Raw genomic sequence first — 12,313 nt, forward strand, 5'->3', positions numbered from 1 at the left:
GTCTGCCAAATGCATAAATGTAAATGTCAGTGACCTACAGTAACTGAGATACCCACTCTGTACAACTGTAGTGAGCAGAATAGCATCTCAGAATGCACAAAATGTCAAACTTTGAGGCGGATGGGCTACAATAGCAGAAGGTCACTTTATTAGGACCGGGACATTCATTAGGATACTGTTGCTAATGAAGTGCTCAGTGAGCGGATGTTTGTCAGTGTATTCCCTGACAATTAAACCCATGACCTAGGTTTTGCTAGCATTGCTCTCTACCAGTTGAGCTACTGGAACCCTCAAACAGATAACATCTGTGGCAGAAAACAGTAAAAATTGGATGATATTCATAGGATATTAAATATTGCTGTCTGATAAAAAAACGTGTATCTCCAAAAAAAAACATTTTTCAAGAACATGGAAAAACTATTTTTCCTCATAAAGAATCTTACATAATACTTGTTAAACAGACAGCCTGATTAAACATTTTTATTGGTCATTTCGATTCAAACAATAGGAAGAGGTCATTCGGCGCATTCCATCTATGATACAAAGTGAACATTTCCAAACATGGAGATATTTGTTTTTCATTGGACAGTGACTATTTGTCAGATGGTTTAAACCATTTTTCAGGTTGAATATGAAAACAGCAAGCATGTACTGAAAATTACAGGTTTTGAAGACAATTTGTGCTTTATTAACCTTAGATGCAAACCCTCCTTAACAACTAATGTGACACTATATGAACTACAAGGATGCAAAACCTGGTAGGCAATAGTTTTTGTGCGTCACAGTTGCTATAAATCATATATTTGCAAAATGAATCCCTTGTTTTTGAATGGTATGTAATTTTTTACACTACAAGGATGATAATTGAAAATAATGCAAAATGTACAGTCAGTAGGTTGTTATCGTAAAAAAAAAACTAAATAAGTGTGATGAGGACAGGTATCACCCTGAAAGGGTTTATTTTTATTTTATTTATTATTTTGCATTAATAAATGGCTGACTGTACATTACCCTGCTTATTACAAGGCTACTCACCTGATAAATAAGTAAATGGACACATAATATTGATTTGAGTTCAAATATATATTTATATGAAAGATAGAGGCTGCAGATTGTTTCAAGAGACATTCAACTAGTACTGCTACAAACTGATCTGACTGTAAACTTAGTATCCAGCAACAGTAGTTTGAAAGTTCTTCAGCTGAAATCGGTCTGTACTGATTGAAATTCTAAAAAAGCCCCCAGTGGCCAAAGTTGGAAGTGTTGTTAAACATATGGGAACATTTGAGCTCCAGTTTCCGGGTGAAATGTCCACAGAGTAGTGCCAAAAGCGAGTTATAGGGACCCACTTTCTATTAGGTGGCTTAACTATTATGTACATAACCATTTGATATAATTTACTTATTGTGTAAATATATGTTGTTGCATTGTTATTACATTTGAAGTACTTGCATTTAATTACATGTATAGTTACACTGTTAACTTTACTCCTAACCCAACCCTTACCCCAAAACCTAACTCTAACCCCTAATTCTAATTCTAACCCTAACCCTACCCTTACTCCTAAACCGACCCATACCTCAACCTCAATAGCAGCAAATGTGGGAATTTTGCAGAACAACATGTAGTTACACAGTCAATACATAGGCTTGTATGTATTTAATGTTAGTACATAGTAGATAAGGCCATCTATAAAGTGTGACCAGTTATATTTTGAAATAAATGACATACTACAGTCAACAGAAATGCTTCCCCCAAACCCCAACCCAAAACCTAACTCTCAGAGGATTGAAAATGTAAATTTAGTATGACAATGTAGGCTCTGGATCATGATTAACATTGTTAAAGTGAATTTAAGTACTTCCTCGTTTCCATGGGACTAAAACCTGTGTCTTGGAGGTTGTTCGTGCAATGTGCAATCAGCTGTCCATGAGGGAAAGGTGATCACAATTGAAATGAAGCATAAATGTCTGATGGGGGATGGCCTTGGCAGTAATTCGTCAGAATGGGGTCGATTCAGGAAACATGAGCTTTGGTAAGCAACATGTCGATTTCCCATGAGAGCATGTTGTACAGCTAAGTAAAAAATTGGTTACCTGGAACATCGGTCAAATATGTTTTTGTGGTCATACATACATACCACATATCACAGATTTTACTGCAGAATCAAGTATTTCAGAGAGCTATGAAATACAGTGTGTTAGTTTGTATGTAGTAGTTGTAGGCTACATATAGGATTGTAAAAGTGGTTTAAATGTTGCTGAATTATCTCATACTTGGCAGATTGGGCCCTCTCTTTAAACAGGCTTTTCTTTATACTTAGACAGAGTTGATAGATCATATGTAAAGGCATCTCCTTGGTTGCCCTGGTAACTGTGAAGATTAGCAGGAAGGTGTGAAAGTGCAGGAATGAGGGTGTTGTTCCTTTGTCTTCTATCACAGGCAGACATCAAGACCTGCTTCTTCACTGGGGACACCAGACAAGAATTCTGGGACACTTTTCTTTAGTTCTGCGTTTAAGGTCCATGTATAGACTTTTATGTTAATTCTTTAGAAGTAGCTCCAAATATAGTTGGTTATAGTCTTACTTTATCTGGGAAGCATTCCAAGCCAAGAATAACTGCAATCAAAGGAAGACAATTTAATTTTTGGATTTTCTCTTGGATCTGTATGGTTCTGCTCTGAAAGGAAATGACAGCCTGTGATACAGGTATATATTGAAGTAAGGTCTGGCCTGCCATTGGATGGATTTTTGAAGGATATTATCATTTCATGGCATGTTTTATTTTATTTTTTTGGCATTATGTTGGAGCTTAAATAGAGTTTTTTTGGGGCATTTTACAGCTCAATGTCAATACCTGATTTTTAGTTAATGTATAGCACACATATGTGTTTATGTAGAATTTCCACAATTTAGATGGATTACATTCAATAGAAGCTGTATCATTTTGTAATGGGAAATAAGATGGCTTTAATCCATGATAATGAGAAATAGTGTTACTTGGGAAATTCACACAGTGACTTTTCCTGCCCCTATAATCCAGTGGCTTTAGGATAATGCTGCTACTGTGTACACCAGACAGAAAATGAGATTACAAGAGACCTCTCTAAAATGGATGTGTTGAAAAATCTTTGTTTGATTATGCTGTTGTTGTGTCCTCACTTACTCTTATTTTTGTTCCATCTAGTCTGTTTATAATATTATATTTAAACAAATATTTATGTAAATTTCATACATTTTCATAAGGAGTCTTGCTCAACAACTCCTTACATCTCTTGCAGGTTATGGTGTGGTGAAGAATAAAGAGAGAGTGTTTTGTTACATTGCAATAAAACCAAAACGAAATCTCCTGCAACCACTAAAGAATCAAGAGGATTTGTTTGTCAGAGAAACAAAAGGAAGTGACAATGGGGCGAAAGAAGATCCAGATAACCCGCATAATGGATGAGAGAAACAGACAGGTGAGATAAGGGCATCTGCTTAACTATATTTAAGTAGACGAAAGACCTTGTGACAATCTCACAATACCCAAATATCGGCCTATGAACAGGTCGTCTACCACTAGTTGTAGATGATATATCAGACAGACCAATTAATCATCAGATATTTGGCCATTGTGAGATTATTGGTTTTAGGAAATAATCATGCATGCTTGGCCAATTAACAAAAGTGTGTCTGTGCCAAAATCTACTGACAATCTCGTCAAACAATAAAGCACTTCTTTTTAAAAGTGAGGAGCAAATATCATGTTAAATCAATAATATTAAAAATCCCATTAACTAGTATTTAATTTTATTACACAGCTCTCAGGAATACTTGATTCGAATCAGTCAATTGTGCCATCCAGCACAGACTCATCAGATCAGTATTTCATCTAGTGCTGTTAGTCGATTAAATTATTTAATCGCGATTAATCGCAGATTTCGAAAGTGCAGAAATTTTACATTAGATATATTTCAAAATGCATTTATTTCCATTTTAGGAAAGAAAACAATGTAAAAATATTATGCTTTATTAACATTTTCCAACCACAGTGATCCACACAGTGTTAATCTCTTCAATGAAATCACTGACGAAAACGCTCGTTGATGAAGGGTGTTTTGATTTCGTCAACAATAACGAAGACGAGACGAAAAATGTGCATCATGACGATAATTAATAGATTTTATTAAAGGATACTATTGACGAAAATATTAAGAGATAAAAAATTATACTGCAAGATATTAACAGTGCAAGGCATGAAAAGGAGAAGAAACAGCTATAGAATCTGTATATAGAAGAAGATATTAGATATAGATTCTCTAACCCATTAATAATTTGGAATTTCTCAGCTTGAGATGCGTGAGTTGAACAGGCAAAATGAACTGTTTCAAAACGGAGTGAATACCTCTTTCAAATGCATCTTGTAATACATGATTTTAATCACTATAGTAGCCTATATCCACAGCATATATGTAATGTAATTACTTACATCTGCACAGTGAAGCAAATGAACAGATCAACTTGAACTAAATGACGCGCTAGTCAGAATATGCATAATTTCCATTGCATAACTTGCATTGTAAATACAATTTCGTAAGAAATACGCTACATGCAATGCAATATCCTTTCACGGAAAATTAATAAGTCTCTAAAGCATGAAGAATTCAGAGTACAGTAGGCTAACTTCTATAAAGTAGCTAATACTTCAGTCTGTTCATTATTAAGTTCGGATCTTAGTTTTTCACTACAAGGACAGTAGGCTACAGGTATGTATAGTTTGTGTAAAGCAGTTCAATGGAAAGGAGGAGGCGAGAACCGGCTTGGCAATATAAATAATATTTTAATGATAAACTTAAACAAAAGACAAACACACACGACGGACATGTCCATAAACGATCTCTCACTCGTCGCACCTCTGCCGTTATCCCTCTCGGAGGCTTAATTGGCCTGATAAGGGACCAGGTGTGTATAATCACTACCCGGCACCGCCCTCCGCCCTATCACAGTTTGATACATTTTTAAATTAGAAATTGTTTATCCATTATTTCCCTAAATGTTTGAATATTTGATGAAAGTTTGGTCTGTTAAATTTTGACACACTTTTTTTCGTCCATTTTGCACATCGTCGTCAACTAAAAGATATTTTCAGACATTTTCATCAAAAGACATAAAATATGACTAAAACAAAAAACTGTGAAAAAATTAACAATGATTCCACAGTTTAAAGATTGAAATAGTCACAATGTAGTACCAATTCATGAAACATTAAACGTTTCTCAAAGTCTTACTGGGAGGTTAACAAATTGAAAGAACTCCCCATAGGTTGCATTTTCATTGCAATAGTCATTAAATCTCTTAAACTCTCGTTCTTCACAATATTAATCTGCCAGTAGGCTGTAGCTATCCACTTTCCTACATCATGAATCATGAAGCCATTTATTACCATTTAATCCTGTAAACAAATTTCATGATGTTTGATTCCATTAGCAGTTTTTGAACGTCTTACGCATATATGGGCAAAACGTCATACTAAAATACTTGACAGTATTCAGTGGCTCTACTGAATCTACAGTGCCATTGCAAAATAAGTTATGTTGTATCTGAGTTTACAGTCTGAACTGAATACGGCAAGCAAGATAACACAAATACAATAAATAGACAACACATCTTTCTATTTCATTGTCCTTGCTGGTTGCATACAAAAACAAGCATATGACCAGTGAAGTGTGATTGATGAACGAATTACTGGGGTAATCTTTTTTTTTTTATGAATTATGAGATTCTCAAATCAGTCTTGAACTCATGAGTTATTAGTTTCACTCTCAGTTGAATTGGTTTGTCACAATTGAAGCAACTTACTCTCTCACTGAATTGGTTGGAGTGGTTCTTGACCATAAATGAACCACAAGTCATTACTTTCAGAATGCTTCAGCTAACGAAATTGTTATGAGGAATCAGAATCAATAAATTCCTCACAATTCCTATCACTAATGACCATCAAAAACCCATATCGGTTTGCCTTTGGCTACCACCTAATGAATTACTATTAGTGTAGTTTTTTGCAGTATGGTACCAATGAATTTGTGTGTACAAAATGTTCACTTAAATGCTTTTGCGTATAAAATTTAACTGTACTAGTATAAGAGACCTTTTCAAAGATTCTCTCAGCTTTGTAGACTGTTGGAGCAGTGGGAACACCCTATATCTTCGTTCCTAACATAATTGACCTGTTCAAATGGTCTCTCAGGAGTTCCCCGTTTTCTTAAACTAGTTTAATGAGTGTACAGGGCAGACTCTGGGTCTGTAGTAGTGGGACTAGACTGACCCACCTCATGTGGCTGCACATAGGAGCTGTTGTTTGGGGCTCTCTCTGGACTACAGTCTCTGTGGTGTGGTCGCAGTAATTAGAGCAGCTCAGGGCTCCACATCTCTCATTAGTCGACTTGGTCAGTATGAGGGCCTGTACAGTCTCTCTCTCTGCCCATCACTCAAAGCAAAACCACAGAGGCAAGCATGAATTTACCCAGTCTGTCCTGGGCTCTAAATTTAAAACACCAACCAGGGCCATAAACCCTATCTTGTCTGGGACTCTTGTTTGGCAGATTATTTTTGGAATACACAGTGTTTTTTTAATCAGTGATCTACTTTGATGGTGTTTATGGTCATTGATAACCATATGTATATTTCTGGAAAAATGAGGAGTTCTTGTGTAGCTGTGATGTTGTTGGCGAATCATATTCCTACTGTATTTGAATGCCGGCCAAGCCTCTTGGTCAAATCGAGCCACATGTATAGAATTTCTTCTTTGCCTTAAGGATAGGGATAGTTTCAAAGGTAATACAGTAACATGGTACTATAATGTGCAATTATTGAGCACTTTATTAGAAACACTATGGTCCTAATAAAGTGCCTGACATGGTCTTCTGCTGTTGTAGCCCATTCGCCTCAAAGTTCGATGTGTTGAGATGCTATTCTGCTCACTACAATTTTCTGAGTGGTTATCTGAGTTATTTGTCAGCTCGAACCAGTCTGGCCATTCTCCATTGACCTCTCTCACTGGATGTTTTTTGTTTTTGTCACCATTCTGAGTAAACTCTAGAGACTGTTGTGCATGAAAATCCGAGGAAATCAGCAGTTACAGAAATACTCAAACCAGGCCATCTGGCACCAACAATCATGCATACCTGTCAACACTCCCTTTTTCCCCGGGAGTCTCCCGTATTTCACACCCATCTCCCACTCCCCTCCTGTTTTGTTATTTCTCCCGGGAAACTCCCATACCTCCCAAACATTGTTATATGAATAATCACATCAATATATTATTCCAAGGTTGTCCAATTGCCAGATCTTGTATGAAACTCATCCCACTCACACAATCGACACATCATACAAATTTTAACCCATTTGTGACCTCAATCTGGCAACCTACAACCCAGCGCACAGCAAGAGGAATAATATATTGATGTGATTATTCATATAACAATGTTTGGGAGGTATGGGAGTTGTTGATATCTGTGCAGGTATTTAATTTTTATAATTTAAAGGATTTAATTTAATATCTCAAAGAAATACCGACAATGAATACCATTCAAGTGTGTCGCACTGATTTTAAAAATGACGTTACTCAGCACATTAAATCACAACTGATAAAATGACGTTACTCAGCACATTAAATCACAACGGATAAAATGACGTTACTCAGCACATTAAATCACAACAGATAAAATGACGTTACTCAGCACATTAAATCACAACTGATAAAATGACAATACTCAGCACATTAAATCTCAACTGATAAAATGACAATACTCAGCACATTAAATCACAACTGATAAAATGACGTTACTCAGCACATTAAATCACAACGGATAAAATGACGTTACTCAGCACATTAAATCACAACTGATAAAATGACGTTACTCAGCACATTAAAACACATCTGATAAAATGACGTTACTCAGCACATTAAATCACAACTGATAAAATGACGTTACACTGCACATTAAATCACAACTGATAAAATGACATTACTCAGCACATTAAATCACAACTGATAAAATGACGTTACTCAGCACATTAAAACACATCTGATAAAATGACGTTACTCAGCACATTAAATCACAACGGATAAAATGACGTTACACAGCACATTAAATCACAACTGATAAAATGACGTTACTCAGCACATTAAATCACAATGGATAAAATGACGTTACTCAGCACATTAAATCACAACTGATAAAATGACGTTACTCAGCACATTAAATCACAACTGATAAAATGACGTTACTCAGCACATTAAATCACAACTGATAAAATGACGTTACTCAGCACATTAAATCACAATGGATAAAATGACGTTACACAGCACATTAAATCACAATGGATAAAATGACGTTACACAGCACATTAAATCACAACTGATAAAATGATGTTACACAGCACATTAAATCACAACTGATAAAATGACGTTACTCAGCACATTAAATCACAATGGATAAAATGACGTTACACTGCACATTAAATCACAACTGATAAAATGACGTTACTCAGCACATTAAATCACAACGGATAAAATGACGTTACACTGCACATTAAATCACAACTGATAAAATGACGTTACTCAGCACATTAAATCACAACGGATAAAATGACGTTACACTGCACATTAAATCACAACTGATAAAATGACGTTACTCAGCACATTAAATCACAATGGATAAAATGACGTTACACTGCACATTAAATCACAACTGATAAAATGACGTTACACAGCACATTAAATCACAACTGATAAAATGACGTTACTCAGCACATTAAATCACAATGGATAAAATGACGTTACACTGCACATTAAATCACAACTGATAAAATGACGTTACACTGCACATTAAATCACAATGGATAAAATGACGTTACACTGCACATTAAATCACAACTGATAAAATGACGTTACTCAGCACATTAAATCACAACTGATAAAAAGATGTTACTCAGCACATGAAATCACAACGGCACAATTTGTATGTATTTAGCCTGCCTCTGCCATCCGGCAACCCCCACCCCTCCCCCCACTCAGAGGTCTCCCGGATTTTGTTACCCAAATGTTGACAGGTATGCAATCATGCCACGGTCTAAATCACTGAGATCAAATTTTTTCCCTTTTCTGATGGTTGATGTGAACATTAACTGAAGCTCCTGACCCGTATCTGCATGATTTTATGCATTGCACTGCTGCCACACGATTGGCTGATTAAATAATCGCAAGAATAAGTAGGTGTACAGGTGTTCCCAAAAAAGTGCTCAGTGAGAGTTCAGTATACATGTATATCATATTTGATTTATATTCATAAATCATGGTCTTTACATGATATTTAAAGGTCTTACCATGTTACCATGTCTAAACAAACATGGTATTATCATGACACAATGTAAAAAAATAAAAACATGGTATTCAATTACCATGCAACTTTTTTGGGGTACTTTTGTAGTGCAGGCTTCTCTGGGGAGCTGGTTTTAATGGATCCTAATGTTCATCCATTTACATTTTTCATTCTTTTGGCCTTGAGCAACTCAGTCCACATCATGAATCACTTGCCTGCAGTATGGTTGAATGAATTGTTATGTTGTCCTGTCTTATTTTCTTATTCAATTATCAAGAAGCACTTATCGTTCCTCAACAGCCCAATGAAGAGTCTGAAACCTATGTTTAGGCTTTTAAAACTTTGATTTAAAACTGTGACATTGACAACAAACACCAAAAGAGCTTGTTCTCAGTTAGTGTTACATGCACTGCTGTAAGAACCTGGCCCTCAGTGAAGTGCATAGAGGCTTGGGATTCCTCAGGGAGGGGTGATAATTGGCAGGAAACATGAGAAGATCTGGCAACCCTAACAGCTGGGCCCAGCCACACAGTGGAAAATCTAAAGTGTATCATTCTTTAAAGTGGAAAATCAGTTCTTCTGATACATTTATGAACAGAAACTTATATTTGAAAATCTACCATAGTAATACCATGGTATTCTTTGAAGTGTCTTGGAGTGCCATGTAAATACGACGTTATATAAATATGGAATATAAATGTGCCCACTTGACTGAATTAACAGAGGTTGTAGTTTCCTCTTGCGTCGATTCAGCTTGTTAAATGTATACTGCACATTTTCTGTTTTCAAATATTTTAGTGAATTTTGAGTAAATAAAATTGTCATCAAATTGTATTATATATACAATAAATATTTTTTTAACCTAAAACGTGTTTCATGTGGTAACCATGGCCGTAACCAGTTATGAATTCACCGAGGTCCGGATGTCGGTAATTTTTTCATATAAAAAAAAAAAAATGTCTCCTTTGAGTATCTGCATGTATAATTCAGTTAAGTCGGTTGGATAGATTGTTTAGTGTCAGCAGTGTGTGAGTGAGTTGTGAGTGAGGGTGCGAGTTCAGCCCCTCCCACCCAATACTTAGCATCATTGGCACTTATAGCTTAAATGCTTTGCCTTATTTCAGCTTACTATCCAGAGACTACTATTAGTAAAGCATTCATAGGTTAATTTGCTCGAAAAATGTAAGCAGTTTTTCTGTGGCGCTATGAAAATAAATCCATTAGACAGACTATCTCTTAGTTTTACCAATGGCAGACCCCCTACTGGTCAAAACACTTAATACAGTTTTAAAGAAAATTTACCTATGAATGCCTTAATAACAGTTGTCTCTGCATACTGAAAAATCAGAAAGATTTTTTGAAACATTCTGATATTTTCCCATTTTTTGGTATCTTAGGTAACATTCACAAAGAGGAAGTTTGGTCTGATGAAGAAGGCGTATGAGCTTAGTGTTCTGTGTGACTGTGAAATAGCCCTGATAATCTTCAGCAGCTCTAATAAGCTTTTCCAGTATGCCAGCACGGACATGGACAAGGTCTTACTCAAGTACACAGAATACAACGAGCCTCACGAGAGTAGAACCAACTCCGACATAGTGGAAGTAAGTGGCTGCACATTCAGGCAGGTTGTAAAGTTCAAAAGCAGAATAATGGATTATGCTTCTAACAATGTTTTATTACAGCAAATTTTCAGTCTGATCTAAAGATGAATGGTAAAATGGTCTGCACTTTAAACTTATAGGTTACCAAAGCATTTTATACTGTGTCCCAATCACCCATTCACATTCACACCCACACCCACACTCATACACATGCAAGGCACTAGCCTGACATTGGGAGCAACTTGGGGTTCAGTGTCTTGCCCAAGAACACTTCGGCATGTGGAGTCATGTGGGCTGGGAACCGCCAACCCTCCAATTAGCAGCCGACCCACTCTACCACCTGAGCCACAGCCACCCTTCATTGTACATGAAGTGCACAATTTTGGTGCCACTTGCGGCACCAAATGGAATTGCAAAAATAATGACTAGAGATTGACCAATATGGGTTTTTTAATGGCTGATGCTGATATCCAGTGTGGCTATCCATTTGATACCTAAATGAGAGCAGGGTGCCCAATACAGTGCTAAAATATCCCACAATTTAACATAATAGTAAATAACATATACATTTACAGATTGGCTAAAATATGAATTTACTTTTATTTAGCATTATATTTACTAAAATGTTTCACACAAAACTTGAACTTTGAAATTGTGTGTGTTTTAAATTTCTCCTGGTTTGTGTTTAGTCCTCCCATTTTAGTAAATGATTGATGCACATAAAGAAATTGTAATACATTAGGAAGAAGGCAACATATAACAACAGTGCAGACAGTAGTCCAGTAATGGCATATTCTCATAAAAAGACATACTATTTTGTACATATACTGAAACACTATCAGTGCACAGTGAATATGACAGTTATTACAAAGCACATGAAGCTCTTTTAAATTGAAGGTGCTCTATCAGTTTTTTGTTTTTAGTTCCCTTACGACTTAGTACACTTGACATTGCATATGGGGAGTACCTTTTTATACGATCTAGTTGAAACCTCACTACAATAATTCCAATATTCTTATATTGCTATGGCGTTTGAGCCCACCCGTTTTGGCGCAAAGCTGCCTGCTATAAAAGCAGGTGCACAAACAACATTTCCTCCATCAAGACAGTGATCATCTCTTTTCTAGAAGCCCTCTCCCTCTATCTCTCCGAACCACATGTTTTCCAATATGCTATGTGCGAGATGAGCGCTGGTCTTCTGAAAGAGCAGCAACATCCCACAAATCTGCCCCATACTTCCCCGAAGTTCATAACGAACTGCCTAAATCCCTCTATGCATGCTCGTGCCGTGACACCATACTCTCTAATGTGGATCACAAGGAAAAAAACGGTTATGCCCAACTACC

The 12,313-nt window shown here is 36.3% G+C and overlaps 1 protein-coding gene across 2 annotated transcripts in view; it reads left to right on the top strand.

Annotated features, from left to right (window-relative positions):
• mef2ab (myocyte enhancer factor 2ab) overlaps positions 1-12,313 on the top strand; it is a 34,862-nt gene that overhangs the window by 8,677 nt on the left and 13,872 nt on the right. Inside the window, exons 2-3 of one of the 2 annotated variants that reach the window (XM_052152045.1) lie at positions 3,283-3,462; positions 10,764-10,967. In XM_052152045.1, the coding sequence (XP_052008005.1) occupies positions 3,409-3,462; positions 10,764-10,967 (258 nt within the window). In that variant the 5' untranslated portion in view covers positions 3,283-3,408. The remainder of the gene's footprint in view (positions 1-3,282; positions 3,463-10,763; positions 10,968-12,313) is intronic. The other variant, XM_052152054.1, reaches the window with a different exon arrangement.

Source organism: Xyrauchen texanus, chromosome 2 (assembly GCF_025860055.1).
Source record: "Xyrauchen texanus isolate HMW12.3.18 chromosome 2, RBS_HiC_50CHRs, whole genome shotgun sequence".
Taxonomy (NCBI): Eukaryota; Metazoa; Chordata; class Actinopteri; order Cypriniformes; family Catostomidae; genus Xyrauchen; species Xyrauchen texanus.